Here is a 24,321-nt window from a genome sequence, read left to right on the forward strand (position 1 = left end):
TCAAATAAATATACAGGAAAGACAAACGTAAGAAAGATACAGTCCACAAAACAAATAAAATTATGAAAAGTGCATTTATGTGTTGTGTTGTTGTGCGGAAGGAAAATAATTGAGTTAATGAGTATATCGTAAAGAATATTTATGTGTCGGAGAGTAATTATTTTGCCTTTTTGAGTCTAATTAAAAATAAATTTGTGGAAAGTGAAAAAAAGGGGAATGGTTCAATTGTGTGGCAACACTTCCAAAAGAAGAAATAAAAGAGAGATGTAAAGAAAAGAAAAAAAAAACTATGTATATACAAAGAGAGACTGCCGGTTAGGTAGGGATATTGAGATGTGAAATAAAACATTGGTTGGTGAACCAGCAAATGAAACGGACGTGTTTTAATTATTTGTGTGACAAAATTTAGCTTACAATTGGAAGGAATTTATGAGAAAATTGTGTTGGATAGCTTTTTTCTTTTCTTTTTTTTGAATTGTGACGTTAACATGGGAAAGAGGGAGGAAGATGTCGTTTTATTTTTTCCCTTCTCTCGTTCGTCTACACTTATGTTGGTCTAGTTTTTTTTTCTCTCTCCTACGGAAAGAATTTGAAATGGCTGTTAAATGTCGCAAGGGGGGGAGAGGAATGGAAAGATGAATTTTAGTAGTTCAACAAGTGCAAGTTATTTCGTTTTGAGATTTCTGTTTATTTTATGCGAAAGAGATTGTTGGATAGATTTTATGGAATGTTGGATAGATTTTATACGATTGTTGGATAGATTTTATGGATTGTTGGACAGATTTATACGAAAGAAATTGTTGAAAAGATTTTACGGATTGTTGGATAGACTTTTCTGAAAGAATTGTCAAATAGATTTTCCTGAAAAGAAATAAGAAGGAAAGAAGATTTATTGACTGGGAAAGAGGAAAGGTATCGCAAGTAATGAGATTCTTTACGAAAGATGGAAAGAAAAGCAGGGACTTAAAGCATTGAATAATGCGTAGTCGCCATTAGATGGAAAGATCAGTCAATACAACAACACAACAATATCACAAAATTACATTCGACTCGATGTGTCGACGGGCATATCTAGAGTCGAGTTAGTTTTTTTTTGCATTTATCATTAAAGCTATTAATTTTTTCTATATAAAATATATTATAAATTCTATAAAATCTACAATAATTTCTTCGTTTCAGTGTATTTAAAGGAAAGATTACGAAAGAAAGATGGCTGAAGCTGAGGAACATTATTTCCTAGCCTCGGCCGCACTCAAACGTAGAAAGGCCGAATTACAACCTTCGGTCCCAGAAAGAAGAGACCAGCAGATTGAAGTTCAAGTGTCGATGCCATTCTCGCAACATGATGTGAGAAATACATGGGGCGAGTTTGATGTGGCACAATCACGAAATGGCAAGCTTTTCGAGACTGCTTTATGGCTGCAGTACACGAGAATGACCGGATTGCACCAGCGTACAAGTTCGCTTATTTAAAAACGCTCGCTGGTTGGAAAGGCCGCTCGTACTCTTTGCGAATGGCAGTTAACGGGATCGAATTACATCGAGGCCTGTCGGGAGCTCCTCCGTAACTTCTTTCGGCTTCCTTTGCTCCAAGGTCCGCCGAAAGCAAGTGACTTGGAAAGAATGTCAAATACAACACACGAGACGTTGCGACAGTTAAAAGCGGAAGGTATCCCCACGGATGGGTGGGATATGATAATCGTGCATGTTCTACATGACAAGATGGATGCCGAGACTGCCTGCAAGTGGGAGGAGGCTCACCGCTCCGAAAGGCCAACGGTGAAAGAAGTATGCACCTTCCTCGATAGATGGTCGGTTGCATTGGAAAGTGCGCAAGATTGTGGGCGCAGAGAAGCTTCCAGGCCATCGACGTCGGCGCAAGCAATTGCGCGGGAAAGATTGACGACAAGAAATCTGGAAAGACACCTGGAGAGACCGAAAGAGCAACCGGAAAGAAGAAGTCTGACTACTAGAATGAGCAAGGCAGACGGAAAGAAGAGGATGCCATGTCAGGCATGTTCCTCTATGGCGCATCCTGTCTGGGAGTGTCCAGAATTCCAGGTCTTGAACCTAAAAGTAAGACAAGATCTGGTGCAAGAATAGAATATGTGCCCGAATTGTCTGAAGAACGGTCACAATGTGAAAGACTGTTTCCAAGGGCCATGCACACGTTGTCCTGGTCGGAGAATGCATAATATTGTGCTCTGTCCGGTTAAGGAACTGAATAAAGCGGAGCTAACTGTGCTCCAGGTTCAGGAGCAGGGGCGAAAGAGAGGGATGTCGAAAGATGAAAAGAAACGACTGACTGGAGGGCGTCCTCGACTTGAAAGGAAAGATACTAGAAGATTCGAGTCAGATGACGACAGCGGCAAAGCCTCATGAAAAGACTTCAAAAGACATACGAAAGAGCAAAAAGAAAATAAAAAGATAATATATAAAGATAATTTGAATAGTTTTATTTGTAGGGAAAGAGAGGGTTACACCCCTATGCCAACGGCACAGGTAACGATAGACTTGGAAGGTAAGACTTATGGTTAGGTCCGAGCTTTGCTGGACACTGGGTCTCAAGTCAATTTGGTAACCAACCAATTGATGGAAAGATGGCCGCTCCCTAGAGAGCAAGCAACTAAGAAAGCGATTGGCATCAGCGGTCAGCCATTTCAGATCAAGCACAAAACCACGTTAAAGGTTAGTCCTTGGTTTTCATCAGGTGTTTTGATCGAGCAAGAGTTCTGGGTGCTACCGAAAGAGGGTCGATAGCGACCAACAATTCCAGCACAAGGTTTGGCGCGTGCAATATTGGATGCGTCTCATGAGCCACCATTAGCAGACCCGGAGTATTGGAAAGAAGGTCCTGTGGACCTATTGCTAGGATGCAAGTTTTTGGCAAAGATGTTTATGCCAAGTTTGGAAAGACAGTCAGATGGGGTGGTTGGTATAGAAACAGCCTTTGGAAAGATCATAATGGAACAGCAAGAAGAATTCCTTGCTGGGAAAGAGATAAACAAGCGCACACGGTGTGCTTAGACAATAAACAGCTACACGAAGCGCTTAGACGACTATGGATATTGGATGAGATCAAATCCTCGTCCATGAGATCGAAAGAAGAAGAACTGGTGGAACAGAATTTCCAAAACACGTATAAACGTGACAGTTCTGGAAGGTTTGTGGTTACGGTTCCTCTGAAGGAATCATGGAAAGATATAGGCACTACCGAGCTCATTGCGAAGTGAAGGTTTTTCGCGGTGTTTTTTGTGTCGGTATTTTATTCTTTTTATTTTTTATTTCAGCGGTAAGATATTTGGTACTTGTCTCTGGACTTGTGCTAAATCAGTGTTTAAGAATATTTGTCTGTAGTGAACATTATAACAAAAAAAAACAAACCTACCAGAAATCTTATCTTAAATCTCTGATTATCTTCAAAATCTATACAAATAAATATAACAAGTGAAACCTTCCTTTTTAAAGAACATAACAAACAAAAATCCAACTGAGAATCGTGCTTCTCAGAAAAATAAATATAGCACAACATTTCATTTACATGCAACTTAACAATTCAACTAACAACGACAATACACAAAACTTAGATCTCCTCCGGAACGAACTCATTGCTTTCCAATGGAATTTCTCTCCACTAAGGTATGGAGAATTTCCATGGAGACCAACAATGAGGCAAGTGACAGCTGCATCACTTGGTATTCCACTTACAAAACATAAACAACATTCAACAACATTTGAGTAAGTACGAAATTTATTTGGTTATTCTTTTATTTTCTTATTTAGGATTGAGGATGCGGTTCCTGACCAGTCGTCCACAACAAAAATTAGCTGAAAAAATAAGAGCAATCCTAAGGAAAAACGAACCCTAAATATACATGAAATTCGAGTAGCTGTTCACAAAGCTAATCTCTTTTATAATACTTCGATACTGTATCGAACGCTAGCGTACGAGTTTCAACACCAATACAGTCAGCAACCGCCAGCTAAACCTACACTTCAACATTATATATTTATTATGTATTGTACGAAAGAGCATACAAAAGAACATGCATTCTTCGTTCTTAGGTAAAATATTTTTAGTCTAAAATCAGCTTTGTAAATGGCCAGTCGGCAAGTCGGAAAGTGATAAAAAAGGTGTTTAATAAATTAGGTTTTTTGCTAAGGCTTTTTCCCAAACAAAACTGTTTTCGTTTTATTTCAACGTCGGGTTGGGTTTTCCGCATTTCTATGCGAGGTTTAACTTCGGTTTAAACATTTGGTCCAAACGAGCCGGATTGTTACCAGCGACCAATGGATAAAGTCCGCGAGTGTTTCGTTTTTGCTCGTGTTAATTAAAAGTAAATTCCAGCTAGTGAAATTAAAAATAAAATGGCGAGACCTAGTCTATATGTAGATGAATCGAAGAAGAAAAATCAGCAAGAAGAATATAGCTGTAAATATCAGCAAGATGTATCGACAGCGGCAAGCGGCTTAATATTGGAATTGTATGTGCATGTGTTCTTTTTACATATTTTTACATTTTGTGCAAGTCCCAACATGGAAGAGCGTGTCTGCTATTCAAGGGGAAATAAGAGTAAACAGCTACTCTCAGCAAGCGGTACTATATTTTATATAGAGGGATACACAAAATACATAAATGTGTATACTCACGAACAACTAGCAGGCGAACGAGAAGAAGATGACAAAGAGGAGAAAAACACAAGCAACGGCTGCGTGTGCTCCGTAGGTTGTTTTAGATTGTCTCGTTCAGTTGTTTATCAATCGGCGCTAGAAACAGTTCACGTTCAGAGATTGCGATTTATTACTGTGCGAGCGCTATTTCAATTTAAAATTTAAAAATTTTTTGTTTTAACAAATATATTTATTTCTCGGAAGAAAAAACTGTGAGTAAATATATTCATTTATATGTTGTGAATGAGTGCAGATAAATTCTTAATTGTCAAGTGAAAAATGGAAAATTATTTGGGATAGGGTTTATGTTTCGGCAAAGCGGCATATAGTGCGAGTTAAGTTTGTTTCATTAGGAAACAACAGCAAGGGGAAAGACGGTGTAGGTCAGTGCAAGAATTAAGAAAAGAATAACATAGTGAAAATAGCGGCAAATTAGCGAGGTAGCTTGTTCATATAAATAAAGAATGAACAACGGCAAGCGTAATAGAGACGGTTTGGTTTTCATCATTTTCGTTTTTTGTCTGTTTCTTTTTGGTGTTTGCGTCGCTTCGGTCTGTGCTATGCGGTGATGCTGGTGACATAGTGCGTTGGTATGATATTAGGGATGTGTATTGGGAGCATGTCTCATCAGACTTATATATCTTTATTTTTGCGTTGCGTTAGTCGTTGGTGCTTTACAACCACCATCAGACTTATATATTTTTATTTTTGGGTTGCGTTAGTCGTTGGTGCTTTACAACCACCATCAGACTTATATATTTTTATTTTTGCGTTGCGTTTGTCGCTGGTGCCTTGTAACCACCAGACGAAGCAATAAGTAGGATAGGGAGTAACAATGCGCAAGGTTAGGGAAATAAATCATAGCCATCGGAGAGCCGGCGAGTGTATTCAAAATACTAGCTTTAAAGCAATTGAGCCGAAGTGCTAACAGCAAGGATAGTGGCTATGATGGCAAGGAAACAAATAATTAAATAAAATTACTGTACAGAAAGGATAAAGCTAGCGAGCTGTCATGACGAGCAAGGCGGCAAGAGCAGTATAGATTATTATAATTATACATGCATATGAGCAAGAAGCAATCATAGATCATGATTGCATTGGCAAAGCCGGCGAGCTAAGGTTTCTTAAAAAATCTTTTGATGAAAACCACCGACCGCAGATAGTAATTGGGAAAGTGAAATAGTAGAATTAAAAATTATGCTTTTTAGCAAATTATATGAATGGCAAGTTAGGAAGTTTAGTATTTATCTGGCACAAACTTATTGTTGGAGTAGTTAAAGCAAGTTTCAGGGATCAATCTCTTATCCATATATCTATTACAGGATACCCAAATGGCGAACAATAGGATCCATGAGGCATACCTCAAAGCGATGAAGAGGATGGAAGGCTATTTGGAGCTACCCAGGGAAGATGAGGACGAAGAGGACCTGCAAGTGCGGCTTGAACGTCTAGAGGAAGTATGGAGCCAGCTTTCGGCGAACCATATGAAGTGGATATCTGGCAAGGGAAATGACGTGGACGAGGCGTCAGAGCGGCAAGCAGACGCCGAGGAACTTTACCTCGGCACAAAGAGGAAGTTCCGCAAGCGGATATCCGCGATTGCGCAGCGTAAAAGGGAGCAGCGAGTTGAGAAGGAAACGGCAAGCGGACAGGCGATAGAGGTGTCCATCCAGGTGCCTCCTCAGCAGGAGGTAAAAAATACGTGGGGGAGTTCGATGGGTCCCTCACGAAGTGGCAAGAGTTCAGGGCATGAAAACGAGCAAGTCAAGCCGGCTTTCAAATTTCAGCATCTCGCCAAATCGCTGACCGGCAAGGCGGCCAGGACTTCAGGCGAATGGCAGCTCACGGAAGGTAATTACCTAGAAGCCTGGGCTAGGCTCAATCAACTGTACGATAAAAAGTACCAGACATGCCGCGAGTTACTGAGGCAGTTCCTGAGTCTGCCATGTCTGCAAGCTACACCTCGTGCGGACCAGATCCAGAGGCTCTCGAATGTAACACACGAGACCCTGCGACAGCTAAAAGCGCAAGGTATTCCAGTGGAATACTGGGATATGATCGTGGTCCACTTGCTACACAAGCGGCTGGATGCGGACACGGCCCGCCAATGGGAGTTGCAACGGCAATCTGAAACACCAACATCAAAGGAGATGCTGGCATTCCTGGATCGGCAAGCCTCGGGAAGCACACAACCGACAAGCAGCCATCAGGCCAAGGCGGCCTTCATGATGAGCGGCGCAGTAGCGAGGAAAGGGTCGAGGCAGCGCTTCGACAAATTCAGCAGCGAGCGAGTAGGGCAGCAAGGGAACACGGCCGGCCAGTCCAAGCAAGGAATGAAGCCATCGATAAATTGGCAAGGGAGCAAGCCAAGCAGAGCAATAAGACATCAGCACAGGTGCGAGTTATGCGGCGAGGAACATCAATTATACCATTGCAAGCAATTCAGGGTTTTTGGACCAGTCAGCTAGGGTACGTTTTGTGCGCATGCACATGTTGTGTGAGAATTGCTTCAAGCAAGGACATAACGTGAATGCGTGTTTCCAGTCTCCGTGTCCGAGATGTCCATTTAAAATAATGTACAACAGCCTATTATTCCCAAGCCACAGAGTACCTCTGGCAGAGGTTACTGTGAAGAAAGGCATTAAATGCGATGGTGATTGACAATTAATTATTCCGGCTAAGCGGCAAAAGTTCAATAAAACTAAGAACCTTCTTGAAAGCTACTTGAATGTCTTTTATTTAATCTCTCCCTCCACAGGTGATGAAGCTTTGATTCCAACAATGTTGGTAAGATTGAAGACGACGGGCAGTTGATCGGGCCAGTTCGAGCTATATTAGACTCAGGAGCACAGCAAAATTAGATTCGATACGAATTAGTGCGAGCTTTTAAAATACTTACATGGCAAGCCACGAAAAGGGTTACAGGTATCGAAGGTACAGATACATGGATTTTCTGACGCCTCCACAACGGCATACGGAGCTGTGTTATATGCAAGGGTAGAGCAAGCCAATGGCAAAGTGACGAGCCAATTGATTACTTCAAAGACAAGAGTGCCTCCACTCAAGATGGTGTCTATACCGCGGCTAGAGTTAGCAGGGGCAGAGTTGCTCGGTCGCTTATTGGTAGAATTACTGAAGGCAATGGATTGGGCAAGCGTAGAGTATATACTTTGAACAGACTCGATGGTAGTTTTGCATTGGCTACAAAGACTACCCCGTGATATGAAAACTTACGTGGGGAATCGAGTATCATCAATTCAAACGAATACCAATGTTAATAATTGACGGCACGTCGGGACTAAGAAAAATCCCGCGGATTTACTTAGCAGGGGAATGTTGTCAGCAGAGCTAGTTAATGGAGCTTTGACCGATTTTTCTTTCAGATCGATCTTTTCAAGAAACTCGTCGGTGGAAATGGTGGGATAGACAAAAATCTGAAAAATGTCATGGCACCAAATTTAGCCGTATTATATAATTTCGACGGAACAAGTGGAAAAAAGCAGTTTAAAGCGATGAAAAATATAAACGAGACCTTATATAATAAGCTATAATATTTATATTCGCTTATAGAAAAATTTATTAAAATTTTATTTACAGGTGCTGTCAAGAAGGATTGCCCTTCTTATAAACAATATGAAAAAATTATTCGTTTGTCCTTCAAACGGATTAAAAACTTATACTTTAAGAAAGCCTTGAACCAAAAGAAGCAAAGCCCCCAACAAGAACAACTTTCTAAGAAACTTAACACCCAAGAAGACCCAGATGAAATTTATATGCTTCTTTCACTAAATAATTTCAGTTAAAAACTATACATTGTTCGTGCATTCATTTTCTGTGAAGAAATCATAACATAACAAGAACCACTTTTTTAGCCAAGAAAAATTCCATAAGCCCAGTGATTTCATAGCAAAATGTTCATCGAGAATGGGTGTAGGTACTTACTTCCTTCCAATGACAAGCCAATGTTAAAATCATTAGAGGATTCTTTTCCTTGGGGAAAAAGCAACTTCTTTACTAGTGAATTTTTGGATATTTCGTACTGGGAAATTAAAATGAATAAAAAATCAAATAAAACTTAAATGTTTAAGTTTTTTATTACAAAATGAAAACGAAAAAGAGTTTTCCTCGCAGGTCTATGTTTTAAGTTCAATAATATTTCAATATTTATAAAAACGTTTCAAATAAATATGTAATTTAAAATAACAAATAAACATTCTTTTTGTTGATTTTTGGAGATGGGATAGCAATTCAATGAAGATATTGCAAGGTAAGAAGATAGCTGGAAAATACCCGGTATAACTGAGATCCTTCTCCTTGTAAAGCCATTTTTAAAGCCCACGGGCGTATAAGGTCACTCTTTAAAGACAATTTACCAGCAGAGAGATCCTGGTATAGCCAGACCGAAGTTGGCCCTGGGTATACCCAAACATCTATAGATGTCCTCATTCTTAAATCCATTGCTCAAGAAAAAAAGAACAGAAAGTTGGTCGCATGTCTGATGATGGACGAAATCGTCAACTGAATAACTTCCTCATGCCAAAGAGGCTATTGTTTACCTACTTGTCGGAATGAACGGGGCATGGCAAGTTCCTCTTGCATACTTTTTATGCAACGGCTTAACAGTAATAGTATCAACCACAACCCCTCATAATAATATCATTTAATTCTTTCCGTATTTCACAATCGCACGCGCAAAGTAAATAAACAATTAGCAATCGATATGAACTCAAAATTAAACAATATCTGAGATCATCATATTTTATTTATATTGAGGTTCGAAGAACTAAATGATTATCGAAAAGTATGCACTTTGTATACTTCGTGGTGACTTAATAATAAATGTGGGTTATATTGGCCCCACAACAAGAGCGCAAGAGCGACGCAAGACAGACAATGCATCCGCTCCGCACCTGGGTTTACTTCCCCAACTCACGCACACGGAGACACTTTTATTCTGTTATTGTCCATATCCTTCATCTCTTTTTTTGGCAATACTTCTTTTGTAAAACAAATAGTCAGTCGATTGAGATACCGATAATTATTAATTAAATTGTATAACATAATTCGTGGGGTACAAAAAAAAACATTTACGGATGAAAGTGGTCAACCAGTAAGGTGGGAATGCATTGGTAAGCTTGTCCATTACCAAGGAGAATTAGGGCTTCATTTGGCAAATAAATGAACAAGAAACATTTAAACTGGCACTCAAAAATAATGAATGTCAAACTTGCAGCAGAAACGCTGAGTGAGAGCGCTGCAAACGCCCTTCCTTCTCTGCTTGAAACAAACATTGCAGGTTTTGAAGGTTTTGAAGCGACCATCCAGTTTATCAAAACTATTAATAATATTTTTGACTGCTTCAATTCAAAAAGCAAATTTGTGTTTTCTTTTAAAAGAGGCATATCCGAAGAAAACAAAATTATCACATTTGAATTTTTCGAAAAAGCTATTAATTACACCTCAGAACTTAGAAAATTATATTTACTTAAAATAAAACAGGTTTTATTGGTTTCATCATTGCTATGAAAAATATAAGAAACCTGTATGTAACTCAAGTAGAGGAGTTAAATAACTTAGATTATATACTTACTCACTTAAGAGTTAATCTTTTCAAGTATAAGATCAAGCAAACTCCATTGCTTGCGACGAAACAAATATTTGAATGGCATCTTCGAATGCACTACCTAAAAAAGTCACTAAAGAAAAAGTTGATGACGATGAATTAGTCCTTTTTAAAAATATAACTCCTTCGAATGATTTTACATCCAACGAAATTATAGTCTATATAAATGTAGGATCCCAAAACTGCAGCACTAGACAAAACGGACGAAATACATAAAACGACAGCACTGGTACGAGTCCATACAGACAAGACGAAAGAAAACGCGAAAAGCAAAAGAGTCAGTCAAAAAGAATCAACCCTAGTGATAAGTCGTGTGCGCGGTCCGTTTTGTTTACTCAGCAGAAATATTTTTTTTTTGTAATTAAACAATTAATCAATATCAAGAATGCATAGTGATTCTTTTTTGTCAATTTAATTGAGCCAATTAAACAGTTTAAAACAATCAATGTGTTTTATTTGTAATATTTAATGAACTGTGTTTTTACTGCATTCAGAAAAAGTTAGTTCGAAATTAATATTATTAAAAACAAAGGGGATTCTTACATATCCGCATAAGGATACTATAAAATATATAAAACTGTAAGAACTAATATATCTGTATTAGAAAAAGAAAAAAAACTAACAAACAAAAATGTCTACAGTAAGCTTAGAAATTTAGATTTAAGCAATATTTATAAGGAACTGCATAACCATTTATGAGATGGCGATGCTTCAAATAAACACAAGTATGAGTTTATTAAAGAAGTTAACGAATAATTTTTAAAAGTACTTTTGCATTTTGTTGCAAAAAATAACAATATTGAGACCGCAGCAAACTGACAAAAAATGTGCAATTTATGGGCCAGTCATTATTTTTTGTTACCACCCTAAAGGTACGACATCCCTGACATTATGAATGAAAGCAACCTCAAGTACCAACCCTGGACGGAGATTGTCATTCTGAAGTGACATATATTCTGGCGGGATAATATCATTTCCATTTTTGCATTCTCATCCATCCAGCAAAAGTTCATTCAATTATGTTCATTAAAAAGCATTTCTATTTTCCATTTTATGTATTACATTTAAGTTTATGTTCTTAATAAATATTCAATTTAGTCTACGACTTATTAACTGTCTTCATTTCAAGCACAGAACATAACATTTTTATTTATTTTGTTTTAGCTAAACTAATAGCCCAACCCTAAAAAACCCTATTTTGTTTTAGCTGAACTAAAAAGAGAGAAAAAAAGTCTACCTGATAATAAAATAACATCACTTACGAAGAAGATTGTTTCCTGGGACAACGAAGATTTATTGTAGACAAAAAAAAACAGAAAAAATCATGCAGAAAGTATAGGCGCACCCTAAAATTGAAATCCAAACATGGCCCAACTTGAATTGGACCGTTTTGTCGGTTGTAAACATTGTTATTTTGTCTTAAAAAGACTAATTAAATTATTTAAATATCTAATCTATTGATGTTAACGGATTTTTTCCATTTTTTTTTGCACCTGCAGTAAGAAAGCGCTTCTCGCTACAAATTTTGTCTGTGGATATTTGTTGCTCTTCTCGCACATTTTTTAAAAGTTTTTCCAAATAATTTTGCACTTTAATAAGAATAAAATTGATTTTTTTGTTCAATAATTTATTTATTTTTTAAGTTAATAAACTTTTTCTTTCAATTATTCTATTTTGTACAGTTTGTTACGCGTCGAGATCATCAAAGCTAATCAAGCTTCGCCAGTGGTGCAGGGAGCGGAGGAGTACCTCTAAGTGCCCAAGTAAATGCAATAACATAACAAAATTTACCGTTTTGTCCGGAAAATCCGGACGTGTGCTTTGGATTATAGAGGGACAGTTCGCGGTAGGTAATGTCAGGTCGGATAATTCTAAATATTTTACAACACTCGGGTTGCTAGAAAAGCGTACGATTAACTTGTATAAAGACATAATTTTGAATCAGCCCGCTAGCGGCTTGTACGATCACTTAAAAACAAACATTCTTGCTCGCTTAATGGAATCGGAGGACGTTCGCTTGCAAAAATTATTACACGATACCGCATTGGGTGACAAGAAACCCAGTGAATTATTGAGAGACATGCGTGTGTTAGTCGGTAAGCAACTCCAAGAATCTGTTTTAAGGAATAAGAGAGAGACATTTGAAGTGATCGGTTGCAAAATTTTAGTTCGGAAGTTTAAATCTATTTTTTTCATAAAATTAATGTAATTTAAAAATAAATTAACAGTGGATATTAACAGATAAGAAAAAATAAAAGACAATATTATTGAAGAACAATAAAAAAAAAAATCTTTAAGGACAATGAGTGGTAATTGCCACAAATGTGGCGGAAAGTCAATTAAAACTGATGCATTAATCCAATGCAATGGCCAATGCAAAAAATTGTTTCATGCAAAAAGGTGTCTAATGCTAAGTGAAAGTGAAACTAAGGTTCTAAATGAAAATACAATAATTGAATCAATTAAAAACCAAAATAATTTTGAATTTAGAAATATTAAAGTTATTAAAGTGTATCAATCATTTAAAAATCGTTCAATATATGTATAATGTACTTGTAGAAATTGATAAGGAAGCTTTCAAACAAATGATGGATGAAAAGTTTGTTTATATTAAGTATGATAGATGTGTTATTTATGAAAAAGTGAACGTAAGAAGATGCTTTAAGTGCAATAGAAAACTGCACGAGTGAAAAAATTTGTTATAAATGTGGAGAAACAAACCACGAAGTAAAAGAGTGCACAAGTGAGATTATTAAGTGTATAAATTGCAGTAGAGTTAAAACAAAAACAAATTTTGACAACATAAATGTTGATCACGATACAAGAAGTATAGATTGCCCGGCGTAAAGAAGGCAATTACAATCTGAGAGAAGTAAAATTAACTACTAGCAATTATCAGAAATTAAATGTTTGTGTCTAAATATTCAGGGACACTTTCTAAGCCTATAATTTTCTCTTTTCACCATTGTACAAAATGGAACGCTATTCGCTTATCCCTCACCCCCCACCGACGACGTAGTTTTATTTTTTTTAATCGCGTATAAGAAGTGACACCAGCGGTTGGCGAATTCAATGATGACTGTGCTGTGCATAAGCCGGGGAGCTATGTGTGAGTAGGTATTTCCGCTGGATTTCAAGAGCGTCGGCTCACCTCAGCAAAAAAGCTGTATTATGACGTGATCGAAGTCCGCGCGTTTCCATTGGCCGAAAGCATTGGGGGATGAGTGAAGACGAGGTTTGGATAGACATCAAAATTATAATCATGGTTTTAATTATTTTGGCGTAATCGCGAACAAAATCAACCTACTAAGTTGATCTTAGTAGTAAACACTTGGATTAAACTGAAAAACTTAGAAAAAGAGTTCGTTGAAGTAGCCACTAAAAAACGGATGCAACTGAGCAGCAAGTTAAACTTAAATTATAATATAGATATTTTTTAAAGTAAAGTTGAAAATTGTGTTTTATTATAATTATAAATATTTTGTGAAAACTATCACAAAACACAATAGAATTACTTTCCTTCTTCTTTACATTCTATAGTCTTAAGTTTTATTTTTAGATTAGGATCTAACAACACTGTGACGAGCCAACTAATGACTTAGAAGCAGAGACCTACACAAAAACAGACTATCTATCATATAAAGGACGAGGAATGGAATACATAAATACATACAATTTTTCTAACCACATTTGTATTCCTCCAGGAGCAGCCACAACAATGTTTGTATCGAACTGCATGAGATTTACAACCTCAGCAGTCGATGGTTCCAGAAATAAATAGAAGGTAAATAAAACTTATGTAAATATTTGAAATAACTTAACGAAAGTGAAGTGTTCGTTCTGTGAACGAAAGCTCTTAAAAACGTTTCTCTAGTTTTTGTATTAGTCTTAATATAAGTTGCAAGGAGGACGGTTGCAGGTTTAATGGAATAAAGATGGATAGTGGTTTTTTATATATTTTTCTACTCTAAAAATCGTTGTGTTTTTACTTTTAATTCGGAAGGTTTCTGTTTATAAAAGGTAAGCTGGGCTACGATATAAAATTGTTTTATATTTATTTTCAAAGGTTCTTTCTTTCCTCAATTCTTAAGTTCTCCGTGATTTTTGCTAGAATATTAATGTTAATAATGCGTAATCTAGTGGGTGTGATACGAGAGGCCAAAGGCTGGAAAATCCTGGTTTGGTGGTATTAGTGAGATAGGTAGAGTTAGGGTTAAGAATTTTTTAAACAAATCACATTCATATTCCTACCAAATATTCATGTGATACCATCTCCTCTTACCGTCATTAATTTAATATTCTAAGATAACGAACAAAGAAACGAAATGCTGACAATACATTATATGTATGTATATCCCCCACAAGGTCTAGTCACTAGGGAAAAACTCAAATGGGCTATTAACAGCTTTAAGCCATATAAATCTGCAGGTTCGGATGGTATAATTCCAGCTGAACTGCAAGAAAATGCAAGTTTTCTAATACACATCCTAGAAAACATCTTCAAGGGATGCCTTAAATTGGCATACATCCCGATGTCTTGGAGACAAGTTAAAGTCGTTTTTATTCCAAAATTATGGAAAATCCATCCACGTTCACCCTAAACACCGAAGAATTATCAGCTTATCATCATCATATTGCAGTAACGGGTAAACATCCAAATATACTAAAAGAAGTCTTACAAACTAAATCGGTGTGGACTAGGCGTTAACCCACAAAAAACCGAACTTTATCTCGATTTGGAGCCCCTACAAATGATTTTTGTAGGAGTTGCATGGACGAGGAGGAGGAAGAGACAATCTCTCATCTTCTGTGCACGTGCCCTGCCTTATCACAAAGGTAGAATCCACCTTGGAGACTACTACTTCAACAATACAGCGATCTAAAAAATTCTGACATTATTTGTCTTCTACGCTCCATTCGGAGCTTCAATTGGTTCGACGAGTTAAGCTGATCAACTGTTCAATGTGGTATCACAACGGACCATACTTTGGTATAAGTGTGTTGGACTTCCCAACCAACAGCCACTTTAACCTAACCTTACCTATCATGTATGTAAAAATTGGATTATACTGAATAAATAAAGCCCGAGATCTATTTCAGCAAATTTCCGTATCGATACTGATAAGTTGAGACTCCCTCTCGGCTATCAATCCATTTCCCTTCCCGTTCAAGATTTTTTTTGTTTTAAGAGCAGGCGGAAAGAATATTTATATTAGTCAGGAGTTCCTCCCGGCGGTATAGATATTTACCCCCCTGTTACAATCTCTAGATTTTGTATTAAAAAAGGGCGAATGAGGGGATGAGGAAACCGAGGTAGAAGGGCTGAGGAAGAGGAAAGTTGGTTTAAATGGAATTAATTAGAAAAAAAAATATCTCGCGCATCGACGACAACATCGGGATGGCGAAGACTGGCATCTGTTTAATTTTGCTAACGAGGAGGATAAAGGACCCATGTCGTTTTAAATCACTTAATATTATTGTCAGATCCATTTATTTCCTAGCAACGAGAATTAAGAGAATGACCAAAATATGCGACGTTTTTTTTTCAAGATTAAAGGAGAGGAAAAAATGTTGGTTTGGTGATAAATACAGTGGAAAATTGGGGACACTGTTCCTAATTTAAAATATATATTTGTCAATTTAATAAAGTATAAAGAATAAAATAATTAATTAGTTAGTTTCTGTTGTCCATTCCTCTTTCAATCATAACCACATCCCCACACACTTATAGTAACTTTAGTTATTTTTTCACATAACTAAAAAATTATTTTCTAGAAAAATTGTATACGGCAAAACAACGTTTTCCGGGTCAGCTAGTATTACACATAAATACAAATATAAAATATCTGATGAAGGATAATGAATGTAGGTAATTTTTGTTTGTTTTTTAAACTGATTAAATGTAACTGAATTTCTTTATTTTTAATTGGCCATCAAAATGTTGTTTGTTTTAATAATTTTTGGCCATTTTTTAAAAATATTTCTTTTAATAATTCAGTTTAACAAAAAGAAAAAGGAAATATTAATGTAAATAGAAATGCAAACTCTTTCCTAACCACACATTTTTCATAAAAACTTAACCCTAAACAATAACTCGCTATATATTAAATAATTAATATAATTTATGTTTTATATTGTACAAATCTTTGTTTGTTTATGTTTTTAAATAATGATGTGATTTTGGTTATACTTTTTCACTATAATCTAAATCTTATTGCAACTAAGCACTTACCCGAGGCATTTATCAACAAACAAAACTCTTCTAATCCTCAAAAAATAATATTTCGAGAATTCTTTTTTGGACGGTTTTTCGACGATCCTTATTCATTTTGAGGAGCTCAGATGTAACCAATTCGCCAAGGAGGTGTTCCGAACTGCGTGCAGAGCTTGTTGAGGCCACAGCTGCAGCAGCATTGATATTTCGTTCTTGTTGAACTACTGCAGCAGCAGCTGCTGGCGACATTTGTTGATAGAGTGAAAATAAAAAATCATTGCTCGATGGATAAAGTCCTCCGGAGGCAGCTGCTGGTGTATGGTTGAGGGAATTCATATTACGTGATGGATTGTTGAACATTTTATTGTATTGTTGTTGGTGTTTTTGTTGTTGCTGTAGGATTTGTTGTTGCTGTTGTTGTTGATGATGCTGATGAGATTGATGTAAATGTTGGACAGCGTGTTTGCTATCGTTTAACATCTTCGCATGCCGCATCGATGACAATGGACTATCATCTGAATCTGAGGTGTCCAGATATTGATTCGACACTTGTACGCGGGCTTTCTTCATGCTATTGCCACTGCTGTTTGTTGCAAAGTTTTGCTCATCACTTAACTCAGACGATGCATTATTATTTGCTGTAACCGGTGGCGGAGGTGGTGGCGATGACGATAAAGGAGACTTCATTGATGAGGATGTTGATGAAGCCACTCCATTGCCAACATTGGCCGCCCCACTCGCAGATGCACCTTGCTCACTCGCCCGAAATTGGTCATAGTTATCTACAGATTGCTGTTGAATAGGCGGAGGTATAATATTGGATATGTGATGATTGCCGCCATTATCGCTAGGACTAGCCATCATACTTGGATTGAATGACGACGCATGATGGGCATTGATTTGTTGAAGATGTTGCGATTGTGATGCAACTGCTGCTACAAAATCACGAAACGTTGGATCTTCTTCGGTTTTTATGATATTCTCTTGGGGATAGGATAGAGATTGTGATTGTTGCTGTTGTTGGTGTTGCAGCTGTTGTTGATGATGTTGTTGGGCATTAAAAGAATGATTTTTCATTGAACTATTCGATTTCGAAGAATCCATATTGTATTCACAAAATGAATTACTGGCATTGGGTGATGTTAGGAAACTTGATACATTGCGATAGGATTTGCGTGGCTGAATGTGTTGATCGAGGAATTTCATTTTTTCCAAATATGGACGTGAGAGATGTTCGTATACTGGAGGATCGCCTTGTTTGCGTTGTGATACATAACGCTCTCGTAGGTATTTCCAACGTTTTTTGCATGTTTCAACTGAAAATAAACACAAAAAAAAATATCGGAATTAGTAGAAATATTAAAGCATAGTTTTTTAAGGTCTTGATACAGCTAGCTTGTTTATGGAAGTCATAACATGATTAGGGGATATTTTTGTCTTAGGTTAAGGATTTTGTTGATAAACTTACTTTGAAATACCTCATTAGAACTAGAAGCTAGGAAGGGAAGACACGACAACACTTCCGACAACGGATTCAGGCTCATTGATTTTGCTGCGGGGCGAAACGTCATGGCAGCCAGTACGCGTTTTCCACACCTCAACATCCACAAAGGAACTTGGACTTCTCCCGATCAATCTACCGTCAACCAGATTGACAATATAACGATCGACGCCAGACATGCTGGAAGGGTGTCCGAACTTTCCGAGGAGCTAACATCGACTCGGACCACTACCTCGTTGTAGCCAAGGTAGCACTTCGCATTTCCAGACCCAAGGCAAAACAAGGAGGTGCTGGGAGAAGGTACAACGTCGAACGGCTACAATCGCCAGAGATAGCCAAATCCTTTTCCGACCTAGTTACAAGTAACCTCTCTCGAAGTTCTCTGCCGCCAACACAATGCATCGAAAACCAGTGGCAACATTGCCAAGATGCAATTAGAGAAGCCGCCTCTGATGTGCTGGGTTTCAAACAGCCACCAACAAGGAACCCCTGGTTTGATGAGAAATGTCGGCAGGCAAATGCGCTACATAAAAGGACGAGAGCTGCTCATAAGCAATATGAGCAGAATAGGCGAGAAGATGTTGAAAGGTTTAAAAGCAGGAATGAAGTTCGAAAGTTTTATGAACAGGTGAAACGAAATTCACAGGTACATAAAGCTAGAACCGAAGGCTGCAAAGACGAAAGTGGAAACATCATAGTGGAACCGCAGTCAATGCTGAGGAGAAGGACCACTTCTGCAGACTGTATAACGGCGACGACGAATGAATTCCGCTGCCAGGCAGGATGATCCATTGAACATAGATGACGAAAGCCAACAATCCCGTCCTCCCGACTGAGACGAAGTAAGGATTGACATATCTAAGCTGAAGTCTAATAAAGCGCTGGAACGGATGGCTTGAATGTCGAGCTCTTTAAAGCAGCTGGAGATAAGTTGGTTAGGACCATGCACCAACTTATCTGTAAGATAGGTCGGAAGAAAACATGCCCGATGAATGGAACCTCAGTATTGTCAGTATTGTTTGCCCGATCCTGAAAAAAGGAGACCCTCTAAACTGCACCAACTATAGAGGAATCAGACTACTTAACATCACCTATAAAATATTTTCTGCCGTAATATGTGAACGTCTAAAGCCCATCGTCAACAACCTGATAGGTCCTTATCAGTGTGGTTTTAGACCAGGAAAGTCCACAGTTGATCAAATATTCACATTACGACAGATCCTGGAAAAAAACCCAAGAACACCAAATCGACACCCTGGCATATGCTGATGACATTGACATAATCGGAAGAACTCAGCGTGATGTCAATGGGGCTTTTGTGAGTATTGAGGCAGAGGCGGAAAAAATGGGTTTAACGGTTAATGAGGGCAAAACAAAGTACAAAGTCGTCAAGAAAGGACATACAACACAGACGTCTTGGTCAAAACATCACCATCGACAGACGTTATTTTAAGGTAGTCAAGGACTTCGTCTACCTAGGTCCGGTGTAAACGCAGAAAAAAAAAACCAGCGCTGAGATCAAACGCAAAATAACTCTTGCTAACAGCTCTTTCTTTGGACTAAGAAAGCAATTGAGTGGTAAAGTCCTCTCTCGAGGGACCAAAGTATTTCTTTATAAGACTCTTATCATCCCCGTTCTGCTATACGGTGCAGAAGCATGGACTATGACAAAAGCGGATGAAAGCCCCTTGGGTCGCTTTGAGAGAAAAGTTCTTCGTGTGATCTATGGTCTCGTATGCATCGAAGGGGAGTGGAGGAGAAGATGGAACGACGAGCTGTACGGGCTGTACAGCGACGTAGACTTAGCCAGAAGGGTAAAAGTCCAACGACTAAGATGGCTGGACAGCGCAGTAGATTAAGAGCGAAACTGGAGACATCTAGCTAGATGGAGAAGTTTGTTGGGTGAGGCCCTAGTTCACACAAGACTGTAGCACCACCTTAAGTAAGTAAGTATATTAGCACAATTTAGGACCTACCGTCCGGTCGAGCGATAATCTGTGAGAAATGACATTTTTAAATAGAAATGATATACATAGAAAATTAAAAATTGAAATTGCGAATACGCAAGCGTGTCCCAATATTATTTGTTGTAATTTGGTATGATGAAGCAATGTATGAGATTGTATAACAGTTTGGAAATGTGAATAAAAAGGTTCTTGTAGAAGCTAGTAGGTCGATGCATACTTTCAGGGTGACATCTTTTCGGACTTGTTTTGTTTTTTTTGAATGCATTCATGTAATTTAAGTAAAGATCGTCGTATAACGATAATGATCATGACGAACACAATTCACAATAAAAAAAAAAGGAAATAAAATTACGTGAAGGATGAGGAGTGGGTTTAAGAATTGTTAAAGGAAAAAAAATGTAAAAATGGAAGAAGTGGGATTTGAACCCGGTGAGTCCGAAGGTGATGACGAGATCCAGCGTCGAGACCACTAGACCATGGTCAAGGACATCGAAAGAAAATCAGAAATGAAAGTATAAGGCAAAACACTTGAAGGAGCAACCTTAAGGATGTAGGAATTAAAAGAAAAACAAAAGAGAATAATTAAAAAGGAATCATGATCGGTAACTAATACAAAGAAAATCATTAGTATTGGTTACGTATGGTCTTGCGTGTTTTCTTAAATTTCAAGAATTTTGACCAAAATTATTAAATTATATCACACTTATGTGAAGAAAAATCCATTATTCAATCTTGAAATGCAATTGGATTTTTCTAAATAAAATATCGGGTTCAAAAATCAGAAAAACAAAGACCGGATCCACTTCCATCTTTAAATGCCCAGTTTCGTCGAATAATTTCGACAATGGAAAAGCCGAAAAAGGCCAGGACAAATCGTTCATTTGGTTCCTGGTGCGCGACGAGATAATATCACAGTGTAAGCTTTAAGAAAAAAGTAGTAAAAAATTTGTAAGTGAAGTTTTACCTACAACTGCAGAAAAATTAAAAGTAAAGCTAATAACATCATTAACATCACATTTAAATAAAAAGGTACATATATAATGCAGTGAAAGAAAGAAAAAAAAATGTGAAATAATAATAAAAAAAAAAAAAATCTTTTCTAATATTGTTTTTTAAAAGAAAAGTCATCCATCAGACCCATAGTCTAGTCGCCACGAGGGACCAGGAATTTTAAAGGCTGACGGGATTCGAGCTAAAGAAACGCCACTGAACTATTTGGTCAAAGAAAAACCCGTACAAGCCAACAAAATCACCGTCGAAACTACGTCAACCATCTACCATCACTCGACCCCAACAACAACCAAGAGGTCAAAATAACCATCCATCAATCCATCCATCCGCAACAACAAGAACATCCAACTAGGTATCACCAAAAACAACACTACATCCATCATCCGCATCAAAAATCCGCATACACACCAAAACCAGCAAAATCATACAGCCATCCACACATTCCATTCATCCACATCAGCAAAATCATACGACCACATCAGTAAAAGTGCACAGCAGAAATAGCAAAATCAGACAACCATCCACATTCACATCATTCATAACAGCAGCAATATACAACCTTCCACACACGCACAAAATCTAACAGCAAGTATATACGACCATCTTTACCATACTCCAATTACCAACAAGATTCAGAATTCTATCAAAACCACTCAAAAGCTAAGTACCAGGTTATCTTATTTTATGTTATCTATTTTTATCTTATTATTGCATTTTTTTTGTGTTTATGTCATTACATAATATGTAAGAATTAGAGAAACTAAAGTAAAAAAAAAAAAAAAAAAAAATTAAATTTTAAAACAAAATATCAAACTTAAATCTAAAGAAAAAAAAGAATATATCAAAAAAGAAAAAACTAAAGTAATTAAATTAAATTCAAACAAAATTTTAAAGCAATTTTCTAATATACAATTCAATCAAATTTCAATCTTATCAAAAATAGGTACATATTTATCGTTCAACGATCATTACTTTGGATTGTATGCTTATCCTCGAAGCGGTGCACCACCTCGACGGCAGAAACAACAAAAACAAAATCCATTGATCGCCACAATAACAACAAGGTTAAATTTTTTTATAATTCCATACGTTTGAAAAAGCTCGGTAAGTGATTTTTACTTATTTAAATTTGATCGTGAATTTTATTGTTGGAAATTGCTTTGAAACATATACACTCAATACATACATAGTTTGAAAACAAAACAAAACTGAAATTACAAGAAAGTTTGCCAGAAAGTAGGCAATAAGAAAATAAAAGAAAAAATATATTGTCTAAAAGTAGGCTTTTGTTATCAGAATAGAAATAAATTTGTTTAACTAATTCTCCTAAAATAATCCTAAAAATAAACGAAGAAACAATAAAAGAGAATACAAAAAAAAAGAAGAAATTAAAAACGAATATAAAAACAATACATTTATGTTAATAGTTTTATAAAACTCGTACAATAACATACAATTGAGACATAGATTTTTCATCCTAATTGCACATTATTATTTTTAGCTCATTTTTGTTCTTTAGTTTATATGCATATTTTATTTATTGTTTTTTTTGGTAAAATAAAATGAAATTTATAACGTTTTAAAAAAAAAATGTTAATGAATGACTTTAAATTGATAAAGAGATGAATTTTACGAGTTAGTAATTTTCATGGATTGCTAAGATATTATTCATAGGGTAAATGTGACCATTTCAGAAAACCTTCGGTAAGTCACCACATACGAAGTTAGGGGGTTACTGCAAAACAATATCGAGGTAGCAGTAGCCAAGGTCGTACCACATTATAGTGATGCGCGGGTGGGATATATATACCTCATATGGACATAACATCGAGTCCTTCCTTCTCTAAGGTTGTTACTTGAAATTTCTTTCTCTATCAATCCTTTCAATTTGTCGAAATTCGAATAGTAATTCATTTGTTTTTCTAAAGGATGAATTTAGGGTCCTAAATTTTTTTTTAGATCCAAATTAATGTGTATTATCTGTGTTTTTATACCTACAACTCGGCATGATTTTACGTAACACGCGTTTTGGTATCCCTTGGCAAGAACCCAGCCATTTTCGACGAGCTAAGCCTATTGCAAGCATGCCAGCCAAAGAGATACCGGAACACCCTTCATTCCTGCTTACAGGACTGGACTATAGCTTCCTGTAGACTATAGTTCATAGTGTGAACTTAAAGGATGAAGGGTGAAATCTATAGGATTCGTTACAAATCTTTTTTTAGTCCCACTTAATTATTGTGGAATGTTTTACCAGGTTCAACATTGAAAATAAAAATTCTTATTGGAAAACCCTATATGTATAACTATATAGGTATGGTAGTTTGTTTGGCTTCTATATTGGATGATTCTGTGCAATAAAACGAAACAATTAAATAATTTCTGAGCATAATACTTGGCTAACGAAAAAACCTACTTCCCAAGAAAATCATTACATTTAAAGGGTTCTGCCCTAAATTTTCTTTCTTTAACTAAAAAAAATTAAAGAAAAGATGCTTACCGTCAGATCTTAAATTCATGGCGATTTCCTGCCAAGCCTCATCCTTTGTTTCGTACTTGTTGACTCCGCCACCACTGCTATTGCCATTTGCCGAACCAGCACCCATGTTGATGCAATATTTTTGCCGATTATAGATAACTCCATGTTGTTCAACTTCATCAATTAATTGCTCATCAATCATTTTCTCGTATGTGTCGTAGACCTTCAAAATGTAAAAATAGAAAATTAATAAGGAAAATTCTTGATTGATCGGCAGCGCGAAGGTAGTGCTGCCGCAAGAGCCAAGAGCAAATCAAATTAAACTAATTAAAACTTAATTAAAATCCATCATACCATGAACAATCCTACTGTTGTATGTTGTTAACTGTATTTTGCTGTTTGCGGTGCGCGTAGATAGCGACTTAATAAAAACGCATGCAGAAGAAATCTGGGATTTGTTTTTTCTTTTTGTTTCATTCACAGGCAAAAAGCAGACGTTTACCTTTTTATTAATTTATTTCTTGATGTGATTTTTAGTTTAAGTTTTATGTTTCTTTTAAATTATTAAACCAATAGTTTATCATTTTACTTTTAATCGGTGTTTACTAAACTTGCTTTTGATGAATTGAAATTGATGAAATATGGAAGAAGACAATGAAAAAAATCGTGGAACCGGTGAAACAGCTGGGGTGGCGGCGTCCTTTGGCTTCTTGCTGTCAACGAACCGGCAAAAATACAAAAGGGCCAGTTCAGATTTATGAAATCAAAAAAAGTGGAACTCAGTCACCGTCTGACCTTCAAGCCGACAACTTGTCTCTCAGTTTTGCTCGCTCTATTCAGTTTAATACTTTACCG

General features: G+C 36.8%; 2 protein-coding genes across 2 annotated transcripts; one reads left to right on the forward strand and one right to left on the reverse strand.

The window, feature by feature from the left end:
- Positions 1 to 1,184: 1,184 nt before the first annotated feature.
- On the forward strand, positions 1,185 to 7,927 carry LOC129952573 (uncharacterized). Its single transcript, XM_056065222.1, has 2 exons — positions 1,185 to 4,883; positions 5,994 to 7,927. Exon 2 carries the CDS (start codon positions 6,003 to 6,005, stop codon positions 7,137 to 7,139), a length of 1,137 nt encoding a protein of 378 aa, XP_055921197.1. The 5' UTR covers positions 1,185 to 4,883; positions 5,994 to 6,002; the 3' UTR covers positions 7,140 to 7,927.
- A 7,538-nt stretch (positions 7,928 to 15,465) lies between these two features.
- Positions 15,466 to 24,091, reverse strand: LOC129952733 (ras-interacting protein RIP3). Its single transcript, XM_056065533.1, has 3 exons — positions 23,821 to 24,091; positions 23,488 to 23,689; positions 15,466 to 17,824 (listed from the first exon to the last, which is right to left on the reverse strand). Exons 1-3 carry the CDS (start codon positions 23,821 to 23,823, stop codon positions 16,557 to 16,559), a joined length of 1,473 nt encoding a protein of 490 aa, XP_055921508.1. The 5' UTR covers positions 23,824 to 24,091; the 3' UTR covers positions 15,466 to 16,556.
- Positions 24,092 to 24,321: the final 230 nt, after the last annotated feature.

The sequence above is a fragment of the Eupeodes corollae genome, chromosome 3 (assembly GCF_945859685.1).
Source record: "Eupeodes corollae chromosome 3, idEupCoro1.1, whole genome shotgun sequence".
In the NCBI taxonomy this organism is placed as follows: domain Eukaryota; kingdom Metazoa; phylum Arthropoda; class Insecta; order Diptera; family Syrphidae; genus Eupeodes; species Eupeodes corollae.